A 20,673-nucleotide genomic window follows, 5' to 3' on the forward strand; every position below is an offset into this window, starting at 1 on the left:
ATTGTCTCCATAGTTTTGCTGTTTCCAGAATGTAATTGAAGTCATAAACTGTGTAGTCTGTTTTCATCTTTTGTTTTCCTACAATTTTATGTGTTTTGATATTGATTTTATTTATTATTTGGTGAATATGTTGCAATTTTTCTTTACAAGCATTTTTATAATTTTTATTATTTTTTCAATAGGCATGCATCTATATGACTCACAAACCAAAACAATATAGGGTATATATTGAGAATTCTCCCTCCTGTCTATGTTGTTCTCCCTTGCCCTGTGCCTTATTAGTGTCCACTTTTATTAGTTTCTTGAGGGGTTTTTTTGGTATTTCTTTATGCAAATACAAACATATATTCTTACCCTTCCTCTTCTTACACAAAAGATCACATACTACTCATACTGTTAGTATATAGAGTGTTTCCTTGTTCTTTTTTACAGCCCTATGGATGTCCCAATCTTTATTTAACCAGTTCCCTATAGAGAACGATTTGGATTTGTTTCTCATTTTTGGCTTTCAAACAATACTGCAGTGAACAACACGTGTTCTGTAGATGTGTAAGTATATTTGCATATAAATTTCCAGAAGTGAGAGAGTTGCAGAATATAGACTTCTTATCACAATGTACCTAGAGTGGAATTAGCTGTCATGTGTTTTAACAGTCAGGGACAACCAGGAAAATAGCAATCACTTTTAGAGTTTGCAACAGAGAACATGTAATTCAGGGAAGTGGTTACCAGGTAATAGAAGAACTGAGTGCCTAAGTGAGAAAGCGAAGCAACCCAGAAATTAGTAACAGCAGAAGAGCCACTTCTTATAGCCCGGAGAGACAAAAGTGGTAAGAAGGCTGTTACTGAATCTCAGAGCAAGGTCATCTGTTGGAGGCTAGGACCTCTAATCGCCTGTCTAGTGGGAGCTGGGGCCACTAAGGAGATGTAGTCACTGCCAGAGATGTGCTTGAGATAGAAGAGAAAGGGAGAGAAATATCCTGGTTTGTTCCTTCCTTCCCTTGTCCTCCAGTCTTTCAGAAATCAGCTGATAGTGAGCCTCTTAATAGGGTCAGTTCCCCTGCAGTACAGAGCAGAGCAACGGAAGGGCAAAGAATGGATCTGAAGACATGTGGACTCAGAATCTGTGTAGCCCACTGCTTTTGCTACTCAGATTTAAGTTCACCCTTTTACCCATGTTTAATACCTTCATACTTCTGTCTGTCATACAAAGACACTCTCCCCTTCTCTCCAGACAAGACAGACTCAAAGTCCCATTAGTTATTGTATCCTTCTCTAGTTTGGGATCTATTGGTGATCCTCATTCCTCTCCAGCAGGTCCAGTTGTGACTTTTTTGTGGCCTGGTGACTTATGAACTAAATAGTAAATTAAGTTCCACTAACACTCCATATAAAACTGTAGGAGAAGAGGAAGGGAAAAACATAGAAATCAGAGTTAACATATACATAACAAAAATGTGCATTAGTGCTATAGTCTGTTGCTGTAAAAAGTCACGATGACATAGTTGATTTTTATCGTTTCTTCTACCACTTATTCCATATTTCCTTTGTTTTTAGATAGTACTGCAGGTGAGTGGCTGGGTGACTGTATCTGTCAGGATACATTCAGAGCAACAGAAAACACGCTTGTTATTTCAACAGAGAGAATTTAATATAAGGAATTGATTAAGCAGTTTTGGAGAACTGAAAAAACAAAAAAGGGCATACTGAACGAACCCAAAGATAGGTGCTGCAGGACGAAGCTACCACTCGTAGGTCTGAGGAGACGAAAGGAAGCATGAAGGAAAGTCCCCTCAGACCTTTGAGGAGGGGCCACTGTCTAACTGTTGCTGATATCCTTGATTAGGCATAGTGAGGCTAGTTCTAGGAGCAACTCTGCCCCCCAAAAGCTGAACATTATAATTGATCACCAGTAGTCAGAAGTGTATCCTTTCTCCCTCATCCGCCTTAGGGAATTGAACTGGACGTCAACTGGCAGAGCAGAGATATAGTTCTCATCGTCCACCTTAGCATCATAAAGCAGAATACAAAACTGGGTGTGCGCTGAGAGACAAATGGTTTAATATCTGAGACAGCTCATCACTTTGCCTACTCAGTTTCCATACACAACTTTCTACATATTATTCAACTTCCCATATAGCAATGACAAATACCAGCTTTTTTTTTTTTTTTTAGCAAGATAAAACTATCCTTCTAAAAAGAAGCACTCTCAACTTTTCCTCAAAAAGAAAAGGTCCCAAATGTGATTACATTAATCTCTGGATGATGTTAATTACTCCTCAAGTACAGTTAGAGTCCCTTTTGAATATTCTGTAACCTAAAGATGAAATTGTAAAGTTAACCACGGCCATTCATTTTAAAAATTGCAATGGGAAAGGAGAAGAAAAAAATTCATTAACATATACAAAGATACATAAACACACACATATACACACATACATTAAGCGAAGAAGAAAATAATGTTTTAGGTATAGCCCTTTTTCCGTCTGGTCATGAGCCTGTCACTGATATTTGTAACTTCCTTCTTCCCCTACTCATTTCATGTTCCCTTTGCTCTGAACCGCACCCACACTGGGTGGTGTGATCCAAAGCTTCATTCCTGAAGGCTCTGAATCTGCAGTGGTCTCATCTTTTTTTGGTTTAACAGTAGTTTTCCACAAACTTTTACAGTGTGAATGTAGAGGAGAAAGTGAATATAAGTGACACAAATAAGATAGAATTGACAGACTTAGTGACTTGACGACATGTGTAATGAGAGGGGAGAGCAAAAGTCTCTATGTGTGATAAAAATGTTACACTGTGTGATGCAGTTCTTGTTTGAGTTTGAGTAGAGTTCAGATAGACCTGGGCTCAAGGTAGAGTTCCCAGCTGTCCTGATTGCCCTGAACTGAGACATCCTACACTAAAACTAGGAAAGCGCCTGGCGAACTGGGATCAGTTGGTCACCCTAGCCTAATAAGGACTGGCAGGGCAGGTTAGTGACAGGAGCTTCCTGGCGTGAGTACTGAGTCACCTGGGATAGCTAGTCCTTCAGAAGTAAGCGGTCAAGATGCCTTTGACTTGGCCCAGTAATAGAGCCTTTAGTGGTGCAAGGAAATGGTGATTCTTCATTCCTTGATAGCTACCATTCAAATCCATCCCTAACCCCTGGAACTCATTGATTCAGGGCGGATTCTAGGGAGAGAGAATGCTGGAAGTAAAATCTGCGACCTTCTCTAACAGAGTGTAACCCAGTGGGGACAGAGTCTTCCTCACCACAGACCACCCCACAGCTCTGGAAATTTAAAGGTATTAGTGCATTCACTAGTGAGTTCAGTTGAAGATAGTTTGGAGTGTTGCAAGGGATGGAGAAGAGGAACTTGGGAACAAGCACCGGCACACTGCAGAACTGAAATATTTGGCAGGGCGGAATAACGTTTCTGCAGATGGGGCATAAATTAGTGAAATTCAAGCTGTACAGCAAACGTAACATTAACAGGCTGGGGACAAGGGAGGCCAGAGGAAACTTGGCAACTTCCACTTTTCTCGAAGTGATTCCTGTCAGGGGGAAAGGATAGGTTGATTAGGGTTACTTTCTTTGTAATATTGCGCCATCTAGTGTTAATTCTTATGTTCTCCTTTGTCCTGGTTAGACTATTAAAAGAAAGCAGATGATGAATTAAGAATCTTCTGAGGACAGTTCAAAGTCATCAGTCATTCGTTCATTTGTTCATTCGACAGATACTGATTGGATGCCTTCTATAGGCCACTTATTTTTCTAGGCTACGAGATGACAGCTGTGAAGAAAACACAAAAATCTTGAATTCATGGAAGCTTACATTTTGTGGGGAGAAAGACAATACATAAGAAAAATAAGTAAAATGTATACTATGTTATATAGTTGTAAATGTTAAGGAGAAAAAATAAATCAAGGAAGGAAGTATTAAGTTTAAAATTTAGGAGTCTGTAATTTTAGATCAGGTGGTCAGGGAGGCGTCACTGAGAAGACTTCTGAGCGAAAGACAGAGATAGAGAGGGAACATTCCAGGCAAAGGAAATAATAATCAGTGTAACAGCCTTGAGGTGGAAGCATATCTAGTGAGTTCAGGGAACAGCGAGGAGTATACTGACTGGGGAAGAGTATTAGGAGATGAGGGCATTTGGATCACAGTAACGACTACCACGTTTGTTCTGGGTGAGATGGGAAATACAATAGTTTTGAGCAGGTCATGGCTTTATGTACAGTTTACATGATCACCCTCGATGCTGTGTCGAGAACAGACTGAACGTAGGCAAGTGCAGAAGCAGGGAGAGCAGTAAGACTATTTTAATAACCCAGGTGAGTGATTATAGCTTGATCCAGAGTGGCGGCAGTGAGGGACAGGTAGCAGTGGTGAGAAATTGTGGATGCTTACCTTGCTCTGGCCTACCTCAAGGCCTTAGGACTGAATTGCCCAGGAAAGTGAGGAAAAAGAAGGGGCTACCTTTAGGTTTTTAATTCACCTGGAATTGGTTTCTGTGTTTGGTGAGAGGAAGTACAGTTTCATTTTTTCCCACGGGAATGTTCTGTTTTCCCAGTACCATTTACTGAAAAGATTGTCTTTGGTGGGGCGGGGGAGGGAGGGCACCGTGCATTACCATTACTATCATATGTGAGGTACCCATGTATGTATGAGTCATTGCATATCTCGGTTATGTACATTGATTTATTTGTCAATTTCTGTGACAGTATGATATATATTTTTACTTTATAATCAGTCAGTATTTAATAGAGCAAAGAATCCTGACTTTATTTTTTTTAATTAGTGTTTCAGATATTCTATTACATTATAGTAAAAAGTGGTGTGTCAATATCAAGGTTCTGTCTCTGGAAGATTCTTAAAGTTTTCATAAAGTTTAAACTTGGCTTGTTAAATTCTGCAAAAAAAGAAAACCCCAGAAACAAACCCTAAAAAACTAAACCTCCTGGGAATTTTAAGTAAGATTGAATTAAATCAATAAAGCGATTAAGAGTGAATTGACATTTTTATCCTATTGAGTCTTCCAATTCACCATTTATTTCAGTGTTCTTTCATGTCTTCCAATAGACGTAGAGGTCTTGCTATCTTTCGATACATTTATTTCTAGATACTTGATTTTTTTATGCTACTATAGAAGGTATCTTTAAGAAATTTGCTAACAACTTATGGTTGGTATTTGCAAATGCAATTGATTTGGTTCTTCATCTGCCAAATGCTCTTATTTCTAATGGTTTATCTTTTGGGCATGGTTTTTACAGACACAGTGTGTCATCTGTAGCTAATTATACCTTTTATTTATATTTCTTATCCTTCATACACTGGCTAGAATCTCTAGCACACATAGAATAAAAGTTGTTCCTGGTTTCCCTTAATTGTTCCTGGTTTCAGAGGAAAAGCTTTCACCATTTAACATTAAGCGAAATGTAAGTTTACTTTGGTTTTCTATAGGGATTCTTTATCAGAATAAGGAAGTTCCAATCTATTTCTTTTTTTTCAATTTTAAGTTAAATTATGAATGGATGTTGAATTTTATCGAATGTTTTTTTTTTTTAATTTTGCATCTCTGTAGAAATACTATGATTTTTTTCCTGGTTTAGTCTTTTAATGTGGTAAATTTCACTATTCGACTTCCTAATGTTAAACCAACCTCACATTCCTAGGATAAATCCAATAGGTCATGATGAATTATCTTCTTAATATATTTCTTGATTTTGGTTCCTAATATTTTCTTTAATATTTTTTACATTCATGTTTATGAGTGAGATTGGTCTGTAATTTTCATTGTCTCTGTGAATTAAAGGATGCTTAATATCACAGTCAGGTTTTGGCATCAGAGTTTGCCATCTTCCTAAAATAAGTTGATGAATCTTCTCTCTTTTTATATCATTCTAGAGTTTGTGTAATTTTAGCATTATTTCTTCTTTGACTTTGCTGGAAAACTCATCAAAGCTTGGCACTATTTTTAAAATGAAGTTTAAGCAATTTTATTAAGATATAATTCTCATATCAAAGAATTCATCTATTTCAAAAATACAATTCAATGCTTTGTCACAGCTATGTGCAGTTACCACCACAGTCAATTCTAGAACATTCTCATTACCTCTAAAGGGGAAACCATGTAGTCTTTAGCTGTCACCCTCCTTCCCCTCTAAACCCCAGTCCTAATAGTCAGCTACCACTGACTATTCTGGGCATCTCATGTAAATGGGATCATGTAATTAGCAGCCCTATAACTGGCTTCTTTCACTTACCACAGTGTTGTCAAGATTCACCTATGTCGCAGCATGTATCAGTTCTTCATTCCTTTTTAAGACTGAATAATGTTCCATGCATGCATGAGTGTGTGTGTGTGTGCGTGTGTGTGTGTGTGTGTGTGCGTGCGTGCTCCCAAGTACATAAACCACATTTTGTTTATCCATTCATTCATTGATGGACATTTGGATTCTTTCCACTTCTTGGCTATTCTGAATAGTGCTGCTGTGTACATCATGTGCAAGTTTTTGTTTGAACATCTGTTTTCAGTTGTTTTGTGTATATATGTAGAGTGAAATTGCTGGATCATGTGGTAATTCAATGTGTAACTTTCTGAGGAACTGCTAAAAATGATTTCCACAGCAGCTTCACTGTTTTACTTTCTCATGGCAATGCACAAGGGTTCTAACTTCTCCACATCCTTTCCAACAATTGCTATCTTCCATTTTTTAAATATTACAGCTATCCACATGGGTGTGACGTTGTATCTCTACGTGGTTTTGATTTTTCATTTCCCGAATGACTAATATGTTCAGCATCTTTTCATATGCTTGTTTGCCATTTGTATGTATTTTTTAGAAATGTCCATTCAAGTCCTTTGCCCATTTTTAAGTTGTTTTTTTCTTGTCCTTATATTGTTGATGTGTAAGAATTCTTTATATAGATAAGTCTAGATACTAAACTTATCAGATAAATGGCTTTCTCCCATTCTGCAGTTGTCTTTTCACTTTCTTGATTATTGCCTTTGATGAACAAAAGTTTTGTATTTCGATAAAGTACAATTTATTTTTTCTTTTGCTTATGTTTTGGTTTCATATATAAGAAATCATTGCCAAATCCAAAGTCAAAATTGATCTCTATGTTTTCTTCTAAGAATTTCACAGTTTTAACTCTTACATTGAGATTTTTAATCTATTTTGAGTTAATTTTTGTAAATGATATGAAGTAAGGACCTCGGGTTATTTTTGTGGGAGGGCTATTTTCCCCTTCTGACTCAATTTCTTTAAAATATGCTATTTTTCCATTTCTTCCCAGGTTATTTATAATTTTATATTTTTCTTTAAAATTTTCCATTTCTTCTATATATTCAAATTTGTTTTTCATAATATCCTTTTATCTTTCAAAAACATGTGCTATTGGTAATAATGTCTCCCCTTTTATTTATGATATTAGTAATTTGTGTTTCGTCTTTTTATTTCTTGTCTAAATTTGCCAATGATTTGTTAGTTTTATTAGTTTTTTAAAATAGAAACTGCTATCTTGCTTAAGAAACAGAACATTGGCACTTCCTTCCTCCCTCCCTCTCTCCCTCCCTCCCTCCCTCTTTCCCTCCCTCCCCCCTCCCACACACCATCTCTGTTTTTTTTTTTTCTTTCTTTCCTTTCTGTACTGGTATTGTTCTAAACCTTATCCTAGATAATGATTTTACATGTATTTAAATTTCTACTTCTTTGAAATATATTCATTTTATACAATCTTTGGTAAAGACAGTATATTTTAAAAGTTTAAGCAAAATTTAACCATATTAAGCTCTAATGCTTTGTTTAAGGTATAGAGTGAAATTTTTCAAACTATAAGAGACAGACATCACTCAGTAGAGTTTTTGGCAAAGTCATTTGTGTCATTAAATATTTCAGACATAACAATGTAAAGACTGTTGTAATGAACACCCGATTACCAAACTAACCTTAAGAAAGAAAACCTTTCACATATAGGTGAAACATACTGTGTATCCCTTTCTGATTACATTTCTTTTCTAATACAGAGCCAACCACAGTCACGAATTTGGTGATCATCCTTGAAATTCTTATCTATATACTTTTGCCTATATGTATCTATCCTTAAACAGTATGTAGCGTTACTTCACATTTTATAAAATAATATACAAATGATAGCCGATGGTATGTGTCCTTCCACAGATAGTTTTTGCTAACCATCATTCATTCAATAAGTATTTTTGCTGAAGTTTTCTATTTTTTATTTGTTTCGAGATTATTTGGAATTGCTTGTTGAGAACTTTTTTTGTGATGGCTGCTCTAAAATCCTTGTCAGATCATTTCAGCATCTTATTTATTGCTAAATGGGCAAAAGTTGATGACTTTGTCTCGTTTGGGTGGTGGCTTTCCTGGTTCTTGATATGATGAGTGATTTTTATTGTATTTTAGACATTTTGACTATTAAATTTTGAGACTCCAGATCCTATTTAAAGAAGTCACTTGTTTATGTTTACTGCATAGTCCCTGGCTTACTTTTTTGGGCTGTGGTTCTAATGACAGTATAGATTTCAGAGACTATACAGCATTATTCCGGTCCACTTTGTTCACCTGGCTCCACCAGGGCTCCTGCAGGGGCGGAGTGCAGTTCCCTGGCAGGTCCTGCTAGGTGGAGTGTGGGAGATGCTGGGCCATGGCCAGTGGGTGCTTCCCTGTGCCTGTTCTCTGGGCCGCCCAGGACCTCCTCATCACTGCTGGTATTGCCTGAGCCAAGGGAAAAGACTTTCCTGGGCTCCCATGCAGGTGCCGCTAGGTGGCGAGTGAAGGATACTGGGCCTGTGGGGCAGAGAGTATCTTCCATGGCCTTCTCTCTGCATCACCTGGTACCAACGGGCTTCTTGATCTCTGCCAGTTGCCGCTGAGTGAGGGAAGCATCAACCTGGGCCTCTTATTGCCTCTGGTGGTAGTGGTGGGGGTCAGCCTTTGCCACTGGGCGCAAGCCCAGGAGATGCTGGACATGGGTCTCCCTGTATGGCCGAATGGAGGGCCAGGAGACACTGGGCCTGTTAATACTTCTGGGTGGAATTCTCTACCGACTCTTTCCACTGCTGGATCTTCTATTTCCGGATCTCTCACAAGGCTGCAGTCAAGGTGGTGACTGGAGACAAAGTCTCATCTGAAGACTCAGCTAGGGAAAGATCTGCTTCTAAGGACCGGTCAGCCAGGTATGAAGCGGGGATAGGATTCCCCACTAGGTTTCTGCTGGGCTGCCTCTTTCCCAGGCCTTCAGCCAGAGAGAACTGGCTTTTCTAAAAAAAAAATATATATATATATATATATATTTTTTTTTTTTTTTTGCCTGTGCCTTTTGGTGGTTCTGAGTTGTGGCCTCTCCTGTGCCCAGTCTAGGATTATGGAAGACAAAAAGAAATCCTAGGGAATTCTTCGCCACGTTTTCCCTCAAGTCCTAAGGTCTCTAGCCAATCTGTCTTACTCTTTCTGCTTTTCAGTCTTTTTTTGGTTATCTGTAATTATGTACAGGATTCTTAGTTGTATTTAGAGGGCAGTAATGGGGAAAAGTGAGTCAATGTCATCTTTTATAGGACCAGAAGTCTCAAAGAAAGCAGGCTATTTTATTTTATACATCTTTCCTCAATCCATCTCTCCTTACATTTTGCTATAAATTACAAGAAGAAAGCTTGGAAACCTCCTTATCTACATAATAAGCTCGCCGTACAGGTTCTGTTTTCCACATATCTGGAAGAGGCAATGTTGTCAGGCTTTCTGTCATTATATAGCAAAGATCCCTCTTCCTCCAGCTTCCAGTAATATATTCCTCACTTCTTTTTGAGCTCTGATTGGCAGCATCTTAAAAGTCCAGACGTCTACTAACAGTCTGTTCAAAGCAATTTTGGCTTTTCCTATCACACTTTAAACAATCTTTCCAGCTTCTGTCTACTGACTGCTTAGTTCCAAAGCCACTCCCACAATTTTAGGTATTTTTTATGACATCACCTCACTTTCAGGTATGAAATCTGTATTAGTTATTTATTGCTGCATAACAAATTACCCCAAAACTTAGTAGCTTAAAACAATGTACATATACTATCTGACAGTTTCTGTGGTCAAGAATTTGGGCATGGCTTAGCTGGATCTTCTATTTCCGGGTCTCTCACAAGGCTGCAGTCAAGTTGCTGACTGGAGACAAAGTCTCATCTGAAGACTCAGCTGGGGAAAGATCTGCTTCTAAGGTCGTTTACATGATGGTTGGCAGTATTCAGTTCCTTGAGAGTTGTTGGACTGAGGGATTCAGGTCCTTTCTGGCTGTTGGCTGATGACTGCCTTCAGTTCCTTGCTATGAGGGCCCCTCCAGCATTTCAACTTGCTTCATTAAAGGCAGCAAGAAAGAGTCTGCTAGTAATACAGAAGTCACAATCTTATGTTACATCCCATAACCTTTGTCATATTCTCTTGGTTGGAAGCAAGTCCCTACATTTAGCTTACACTCAAGGTGGGTGAGGGGAGAGGGAACACAGATTACACAAGGACATGAACGCTGGGGTAGGCGGATCACTGGGGTACATTGTAAGGTCCACCTGCCACAGTCATCAACATTCCTTACAATTTTAGTGTTTTAATAGCCAATAATACTTGCCTTTTATGGAAAACTTACTAAGCCTCAGTTTTTCACATAAATGAGGATTAAAATAATAACTTACTGTGATTTTAGAATTTCCAATTCTTATAACTATGCTGTAATACATCACTAATTTATGAAACCATAGTCAATATGACTACATAAAGATTCTTACAGAGCTGATTACTCCCTTCCCTGAAGCACCATGGCATTTTAGCCCTGTCTTCCTTATGAGTTTCAGCACTTTTAAACTTGCAAAGTTTAATTTATAAATAGTTTTATCTCTCCTGCTAGACTCTAGGCTACTATGTATATTTTAAAAACAATTTTTTATCTCTGACTGTACCTAAAATAATATATTACCATGGAGTTCAGTAGATATCTATTTTTTAAAATAAAATTCCTGTAGCGTTTAAAAAAAAAATAAATTCGATATCTTTGTAACAGTAAAAGTAAGGTACATATTTCGTAGAATATCTCTAGTTCACTTAAGTAAATCAGATACTAGATAGATTGAATACTAATTGAGGAGATTAGTTACAAGCAATATATATCATAACACTGAAAAACAGAGTATTTAATGAGTGAGTTGATGAATATTTATCTTTTCTCTTACATTTGTCCCTGTGATATTTTTTAGTTTGTTTGTTTCTTTCTCTCTCTCTCTCTTTCTTTCTTTCCATCATCTATCTCTATCTATCTATCTATCTATCTATCTATCTATCTATCTATCTATCTATCTATCTATTTTCTGAACTAGAGTCTGGGTGTGTTTCTTCATATAAAACACTCATTTTATTCCTCCAAAAGAATTTCTACATTATTTATAATATATAGATAATAACATGTTGTGCATTAACATATTCTCATCCATTTATTTTTAATCCAGCATAAGTAGATTTAGATGGTACAAAATTACAAAGAGAAAAACAATTTATTTTCAAAGATCACATATTTTTATAAGTTTCTAAAAACTGAAAGTTTTAATGTTTCATCTTTAAATAATTATTGTGATTCACTTATTAACCCATAAACCTAATGACATCACTGTCAAATATTTTTTGGCTGCCATGCTATCTTAACATGTTTAATTTGTGGAGGAATTCTAAAAGTTGGATCCCAATTGTATTCTGGTGATAACAACTTAGTGGGCTTATTGATAAAAAAGTACTTGTTTAGGTGACACTCAAATGTGCTGCTAAGTCCATTGTTGATGTCACTAGTTACTGCTCTTTGATATTCTAAAGTGAAGGTTAAAACCTCCTGGGGTGTGCCACCAAAAATTGCACTATGATAATAGAAATCTCCCTCTCCGAAAGGGATGAAAGCTGCTGACTTATATCTTCTCTCATAAGGAACATTTTTAGCATTTTCAAAATACCACCATGCGTGAAGTTGAGCTACAGATTTGCCCAGGGTTTCCACTCCAAAGTCTTTCTTGAAGATCTGGTTTATAGTCATACTGAAGAGAAAGTCGACTTCACTCTGGATGTGTTTTATGATGTACATATTTAAATTCCTCATGCGTATGACATTAACATCTTCCCATATTTTTTCTTTTGATGCAGCAATGAGTTTAAATGTCCGAAGGGTACCTAACTCTATGGGAGGTAGTCTGGAGAAGTCATCCATGATGATGTAGAAGATAACTTTGTAGCCACTCATAAAGTGCTTATTAGCAGATTGGATGAACTGTTTCAAGTACTGTCCTGCAAACCTGTGAAACATGAAAAAACAAACAAACAAAAAAAAACATTGTGAAAAAAAGCCACAAGAATACGCGTCACATAAAAACACGCTCTAAAATATATATCACAGCGCCGCAAAAAAACCGCCCACAGCACAGGGGAGAAAAGGGAGATCGAAAGAAAAAGCATATTCATTAGTGAAACTGTACTGGTCGTGAACTTGGGGCGAGCGAGAACTTGAGGGCGAGAACTTAGGGGTAGCAACTTGAGAAGACTTGTAGAGTTTATTTTGAAGAAAGAAGAGAGAGCAAAAGAGATATTAATGAAAAGATTCCCAAGTAGTCTTAAGGATTCAGCCATGGCTGGAGAAAATAACCACTATAAATAAATACGAATACAAGTAAGCCAGATAATGTTTAGGGTTATTCAAGAGTAGCTCTTTGGGTGTAGAAAGTTCATGGGTGCTTATATACATTTTTCCAAAATAAAAAAGGATAAATATTAGTAGCACCTACTTTTCAGTAGCCCATACAACCAAGCCTACGGTAATGTTCAGCCTTTTATAATATTTTTCCAGGACCTGTCTATTGTAAGTTCCTTCCCATATGACCGGAGCAAGCCAGTCAGTTGTTGTTATTACATCAGGACGTTTTCTGTTGATCAAACAAGAAACAAATGAATCAGGTACCACTTTATTATGACAGCAGAAGTTGTCCAAGTGTACATGCTAATAATTATGAAGTACTTACTATGTACCAGCCACAATTATTGAGTGCTTTACTCTACTCAGTTAATCCTTGCAATGTCTTATAAGTACTATTATTATCCTTATTTTTTGTATGAGGAAACTTAGGCACAGATGGTTAAGTAAATTGCTTAGTATCACACAGCTAATAAATGGCAAAGTCAGGATTCAAGATCAGCTAATTGGGCTTCAGAATCTGTGCTTTGGTCATGGTACCATACTGCCTTTTGAGCCCGGGGATTTTTTTTCTTTGAGCTCTGACTGCAGCTTAAACTTAAGTAGCCCAGGATCTGAACATTTCTCTTGATTATTGGCTAAAGCAGACAGCACTACTGTCTCCTTATGTCTCCTATTTTTTCCCCTTCTCCTTTTTCTCTTCCTCCCTCCTCTTTTCCTGGAAGCTCTAGAGTACTCTCTTTTCATCTTTTCCCTAATGCTTTAGGCCCATCAGTGCAATTTGGAAGAAAATGAGATTAATCCAAAAATAGAGAATGACATTAGATTTGCTTCTAATAATGACAAAATGACAGCAGAAGTAGCTTCATTAGTAATAATAAATAGCTTGGCTGGAGGCAGAGCATTAAACTATTAAAGCAAATTAAGAACTTCATTTCGAAAGGAAATGAATACAAAGTGAGAAGCCATTTTGCTATTGGTGATTGCAAGTTTAATTACACATTTAGAACCAGACAAGACTAGATTTGGGAACTCTTACTAGTATATTAATAATGATATTCAGTAGTCCCTCTTTATCCAGGGGGGATAGTAAGACCCCCAGTGGATACCTGAAACTGGATAGCCCCGCCTTGTGTCTGGCTTAGTGTCTATGTACAAAGTGGCCCCAGCTACTTAGGTTCCAGTGGAGATTAAACATGGGCTCAATGATACAGACATCCTCTTACTAGGGTTGCGCTATAGCCAGTGCTGAGCGTCCAACCTGCCAACAGCAGAGGCCAACTCCGAGCCCAATATGACACTGTTTCCCAGGGGCACCTGCCAGCCAACTAATGTTAGACCCTGTTGATCATGTTAGACCCTGGAAAGAAAGGGGCAGCATCTTCCCCTCAGGAGATTGTTTCACGCTGCTGAGCTAACAGGTGGAAAATGGCATTACTGCACTGGCCGAGGTCCCTGATCTTCATCACCAAGGGGATATTAGATGCAATTAACACAATGCTGGTGAGGAAGGCTGTGTGTGGGGCCCAAGGGATTTTCTGGGGTGCCCCTTAGTACTGCTGTTTCCAGTAACAATGGTCAGTGGAAAGTTGTGGCAACCCAACAAGGTGGGTCCACCACAGGACTCAGACTCTTCAGGGATGGAGATCAGGTAAGAACTCTGACGTTGAAGGGGTTATCGGAGGATAAGGAAACCATGGAGCAGTGATTATTAACTACCTTATTTTATTTCCAACCTCCTGAGTGGTATTGTAGCCGTGATTTATTATGTTAATTATTTTCTCCCCTTTCCCTGCTACCTTATATGCAGAATACTAGAGATGGCTAATGTTACAATTTCAGTTCTAGGTGGGAATATGGCTGAATTGTCATTACCTCTTGCTGATATCCCATAGCTGATGAGACTTTCTATTTCTCCTGCTTGGGGAACATGAGCTTTTTCATCTAATTGAAGGTTGAGAAATGATTCTGAGTGGCAAAAAGGGTGGATAGTGCTAGTTATTCTCCATTTACCTTTCCTCTATCCATCCTCAGCTCTTCTCTGCCTGGCCATATGCCTTGGGAATAGACTGATCCCCCAAGGTCCCCTGCTGTATGGCTTCCAGTGGGTTCTGCTAACGGGAGGCACCCGCATAAGGTCAGAGGGAGGGAAGAGAGGTTATCTGTTTTCTTCCTCTCTCTCCCAGCTTTGTTGAGGTCTTGGCAGTGGCTGTGTCCATATGCAACCACAACTTCTGTTGGGTGGCTATTTCATGGTTCCAGAAATCCTTGGTCTCCAGGAATACCATTCCATCCCCTGTCCCTTTAGGCCTAGGGTAGTCACAGCTTCTAATTGCTGCAAGCTCCTTGGTGTTTCCATATCCTTTTTTGATGAGATGCGATTCATGATAATAATATGGTAGGGTATAATTTGTCTAAAAAGTTTATCTAGAGAGAGAGAGTGGGGACTCTTCCTGTAAGCCAAGACCATACTGACCTATATCTAGTTCTAGCAAACTGAGCAGGAGTCTGAAAGAGTAAGAAGCAGAAATGATATATTGAAAATAAATATATCATAAATGGACAGAATCATGATGAAATAGCACTACAGAATTTCCACATCTACTCCTGCTTCGTCAGTGAACAGTTTCTCCACTTCCTGCCTTCCTGGCTTGATTGCCATATTAGCAACCTACTTTTCTTTTTTCCTCTCTATTCTTATAATTCTATATGTAATTTGTGTACAGTACACAAATCATACACACACACACACACACACACACACACACACACACACACACACACACATCCAGGCTTTTAAAATCTTGTTTATTTTACAGTGATGAGATAATGCACACTTTTCTGCACTTTGCTTCTCTCACTCAACACAATCTTGGGGAAATCCTTCCAGGTCATCTGGACTAGTTCTTATTCATCTTTTTAATGGCCGAATATTATTTCAAGGTGTGGACAGTTTGTTTAGTCATTTCCTTACAAATAAGTATTCATTTTATTTCTGAGATTTTTATCACTGTGAGAAATGATACAATAAACTTTCTTACTCTTTTGTCCTTATGTATTGTGGCTGTTATTTTTACTGGATAGTGCCAGGAGTAGGACTGCTGTATGTGCACATTCATTTTTAATAGATGTTTACCAAATACTTTTTAAAAGGCTGTAATTCACACATCCATGAGCATTTTCCCTGCACAATTAGACTGTAGCTTTTAAAAAATTCCATTTTGATGGGAATAAATGCTCATTGTTATTTTATTTTACTTTTCTCTAATTTCCAGTGAATTTAAGCACCTTTTTATATGCCTGTTGACTATCTCAATTTGCTCTACTGTAAGTTTCCTATTTTTCTATTGAACTGTTAATTTTTTTCTCATCAATTGTAAAGACTCCTTGATTTAGATAATTATGCTATCATCTGTATTACAAATATTTTTTCCTGGATGGTTTTCTCATCTATTAAATTTTGGTTCTTAAACCAAATAAAAAATTTTAAATTTCATATAGAGAAATGCATCTTTTTAAATAGCTACTAGAGTTTCCCTCATTAATTAAGAAGATCTTCTTACCCAGATTTTACATGTTCTGTTATTGACTATCTAATAAGATTTTTTTTATTGCTTTATTTTTTACATTCAAGTGTTTAATCTTTCAGGAATTTATCTTTATATATGGCATAGGATAGGGGCTCTACATTTTTCCCACTTAAGTTGCTAGTAGAACCAGCATAATTTATGAAATAACTCATCCTTTCCTCACTGATTTTTTTTAGCCAGAAGTATTTATTTAAATGGAAAATGTCAGTCCCCGCCTCCCACCCCCCATGAAGTAAATCTGTAATGTATTTTATTTTGAACAATTAATTTTGGTCATAAATTCTAAGAGCTGGTTATGGGGAGCGAAGCTCCATATAAGAACTTTCTCAAATGTCTGGAGGACTAAGGCCTCACCTTTATCTTGGGAATTCTCTTTATACTTAGTTCCTAGCTGTCCTCACTGATTTTTATAATACCACCTTTGTTACATGTCAATTTTTATACAGTATACTGTGATCTAATTCTGGATTTACTATTCTTCTGATCTTTTCCATGTTGATTTGATCACAATAGTGTTAGAATGCGTTCCGATATTTATTAAGGCGAAATTCTCTTATTTTTCATACTTGCCTTGGCTGTTTGGAGATATTTATTCTTTCATATTCACTCTAAGCTTATGGTTTTTTCTTAGTTAATAAGGACAAAAATGCGCTTCTTCCCTGATATTTCATTATTAAAGAGGTCATTTTATTTTAAACTAAAAGCCAATACGATGCTTAATTATAAAGCACAAGCCTTCCAATTAAAGAATGCCTTCTACCACTATTACATTGTTATGAAAGGGTTGTCATTTCAATTAGCCCAAAGGTTCCATGTCTTTATTGTATAAATATTAAGCCTCTACTATATATAGGCTCTTTTCTAGGCACATTCTAGTTAGGAGAGGCAGATGATAAATGAATAAACAAGCAAATATATATTAAGTTAAATGTTGATGAGTACAATAGAGAAAAATAAAACTGGATAGAGAAGAAAGGGAGTGGGGGGTGCCATTTTACATGAGGTGGTTGGAGAAGGCTTAACCGATAAAATAACATTTGAGTGAAGTCTTGAGGGAAGTGAGAGAATGACCATTTGACTATTTGGAGGATGATTGGTCTGTGCAGAAGGCCCTGCAGTGAGAGCATGCTTGGTGTATCTGAGGAGTTTCAAGGAGGCCAGTGTGATTTGGGTGGAGTGAGACAGTAGTTAAATATGAAGTCAGAGGTGGATATTAGGCAGCTCTTTATCTATAATTATTTTTTACATTTTAAACTCTGAACTCCCTGAAAAACATCTTACAAGAGCAAAAGGTCTTCATGTTCATAATAGCAAAAACCTAGGAACAGCTTAAGTGCCCATTAACAGGGCAGTGGATAAATAAACTAGTATAATTCCACAGTCAATTATTATGCAGCCATGAAAACAGATGACAGTGATATGCAATTTTTTGGATGAATCTTAGCAATTTAATATTAAGGGAAAAAATAAATCCCTGAAGATTACATACAGCATGATAACCTCTTGATAAAGTTATAAACAACTAAAATTTAAAAATAGACTTTTTCCAGAATATATATTGAGGATACGAACTTATCTTTTAAAAAAGAAAGTAAGTTGGAGGTGACTGTTACAGGGGGTAGGGTGAGGAGATGCAATGCTATATGTTGAAGTTATTGAAGGTTATAATTTTTGTTTCATTAAAAATAAGCAAGCAAGAAAGCATACAAATAAATAAGTAGATTTTGTATGAACTAATGCTGAGATGAGTAATGAAGCAAGAATTATTAATCTAATTCTGTGCACCTGAGGTTCACTTAAGAATTATAAATATAAAAAAGGAATTCACAGATGATGAAATACAAATAAATAATAAGCATGTAAAAAGATGCTGAAATTTAATAATAATTACAGAAATGCAAATTGAATTGAGATATTTTAACTAATTGCCAATATTAAATGTTTGATACTACTAGAATAAAATATAAATATACAAAACAAGTAAAATTTTACTAACAGTTTTCTGCTATTGATTGAAAATAAAGATGTAATCATTAAAGGGCAGTTTAGCAACCTGAATCAAAATTTTAAATGTTTATATCCTCTTACATTAATGGTGCCACAATAAGAATTTATCCTCAGATAAATTTACCCAACGGTGTACAAAAACATATGTATACAGATATTTATTGAAAAATTACTTCCAATAGCCCCCAAATTGCAAACAACAGAAAACCAATGGGGAGCTGGCTGAATTAATTATGCTGTATAGCCATAAAATAGAATACTAGGTAGCATTACACAAACAATGAGCTTGTCCCTCGAATATTAATGCCAAAATCAAGAGGAGTCATTAATGGCATTTTGAGCTGCTTCTAGAGAGATTTTTTTCTTTTCCCTCATAAAACCAGGAATATAAAACCAGATAATAGCTTTCTCATATGACCTTTAATTGCCTAGCTCTTTATAAATAGACCCCAGTTCTGTATATAAAAGCTTTCAAAGTAAAAACTCTTAAGGCCAGCATATCTACAATTTGGTGATGGAATAAAAATCTTTCCTGTTCAAATTCAGATGTACTACTATTATTACGTTGTGAGCAGAATTTTTTTTCTTACTTAGGATTAAACCAGTCTGAGAGCTGAGGTTCTGCTTCATGATCCCTGGGTACAAAGAGAAAATCAAATTAAGAGTAATCCACTCATTCGACAAATACATATTGCACCCTTATAATATGACAGGCACTGTTTGGTTCTGGTTCTATAACTGTGAACATTTAGGTCAGCTCTTGTCCTCAGGAAGCTGATAAACTAGCAGGAAAAACAATATTAAATGAATAATTACAGTACAGAGTGATAACGGCCAATAGGGAAAATCTGATCTCCATGGGAGCATATAAATGGGACATCCAGCCTAAATTTGGGATTAAGGGAAACCACTTGGAAAAGAAATATGTGGACTGGATCTGGAAAGATAAGGGCTAGTTCAGAAAAGAGGCCATGACCAAAGGCAGGAGGGCAAGAAACAATATGGATCGTGAGGAGGGAATATATTTTTAAAATTAACAGAGCAGGTAAAATAATGCATATTTAGATAAAAATGCAGATTTAATTAATTCATTTATCAAACATTAGTAGCTTATTATATGATAGATACTCTGTTATGTGTTGAAATAAAATGGTTGAAGTAGGGGTCCAGATGTTCATGTTTGATTTTCATTTAAAGATAGGCCCCACCTAAGGTTTTATTGTACTTTTAAGGTACTTATTTAATTAATGAGGTTATGAGGGAAATTTCCTTTCATAAATTGGGGATATTTTATAAAATAAGAATAACTTTAAATGACTTTTGCTTCCAGAAAGATGAAATAGTACTAGTTTTTCCTATTTCGATCACGAAGTATAGCTAAAAACTGTGGACATTATATATAAAGCAAACAAAAGAATACTCCGAAAGGTGCAGAGAGGACAGATCGGGTAGGCCTCTTGGGACTCAAGGATTGATTAACATAACAGTGAGTCCCCTGGGTTTTTCGCCACATAATAGCCCAGATTGGGTGCTAGAGAAGCCAACAGCCCGGAAATGCCAATAGGCACAAACACAAAAAGAACCCTGAGAAAAGCTCGCTCTTTAGAGCTAAAGGACAAGGAAAAGGGCAACCTAGCAAGACAGAAAACTATTATACCCTACTCACTGTATTCCAGCTCAGTATCACAGAAAGACTATGGCCCCACGTCCAACCCTCCTGCAAACACCAAGCTGAAAGCTAGACTTCCATTCTCAATAGACTATAATGATGCTCCCTCCCCTCCCCACCAGAGTTAGAGGAGGTTAGTGGGGGTTAGACCTTCCATCACTGCTCAGCAGTTGCGTTCATCCTCCTGTAGTCTGTGTCTGTGGAGACCATGTGGGGAGCCTGAACTCCCATCCCTGCTATTAGTAACAAGGAGCCCCTCCTCCCTAGGGTTCAATGGAGGCAGAGGGGAGAACCTGAAATTTCACCCCTCAACTGACAGTCATAAGGAGGTGCTACCCTTTCTCAGCTAGAGCAGTGTAAGAGGATGCCCGTGAAAACACAAGTTTAAATAAGCTATAGAGTCTCGTAGTACTCAAAATGTCCAGTTTTCAATCAAAAATCACTCATTATACCAAGAATCAGGAAGATCTCTGAATGAGAAAGGAAAATCTGCAGATGTTATAATCACGTAGATATTAGAATTATCTGACAAGTATTTTAAAGCAGCCATGGTAAAAATGCTTCAATGAGCAATCACAAACACTTGAAACATGAAAAAAATAGAAAGTTGCAGCAAAGGAAAAAAAGTCTGATCAAAGATATAGAAGATATAAAGAAGAACCAAATAGAAATTTTAGAACTTGAAAATACTATAACT

At 37.0% G+C, this 20,673-nt stretch overlaps 1 protein-coding gene across 1 annotated transcript in view; it reads right to left on the reverse strand.

Annotated features, from left to right (window-relative positions):
- Positions 1 to 11,651: 11,651 nt before the first annotated feature.
- Positions 11,652 to 20,673, reverse strand: part of LOC105292694 (N-acetyllactosaminide alpha-1,3-galactosyltransferase-like 1) — a 19,022-nt gene continuing 10,000 nt past the window's right edge. The window contains exons 2-4 of the mRNA XM_011361029.1: positions 18,898 to 18,942; positions 12,805 to 12,942; positions 11,652 to 12,318 (exon numbers count right to left, since the gene is read on the reverse strand). Of these exons, the coding sequence (XP_011359331.1) occupies positions 11,652 to 12,318; positions 12,805 to 12,942; positions 18,898 to 18,942 (850 nt within the window). The remainder of the gene's footprint in view (positions 12,319 to 12,804; positions 12,943 to 18,897; positions 18,943 to 20,673) is intronic.

Source organism: Pteropus vampyrus, unplaced genomic scaffold (genome assembly GCF_000151845.1).
Source record: "Pteropus vampyrus isolate Shadow unplaced genomic scaffold, Pvam_2.0 Scaffold61, whole genome shotgun sequence".
NCBI lineage: Eukaryota > Metazoa > Chordata > Mammalia > Chiroptera > Pteropodidae > Pteropus > Pteropus vampyrus.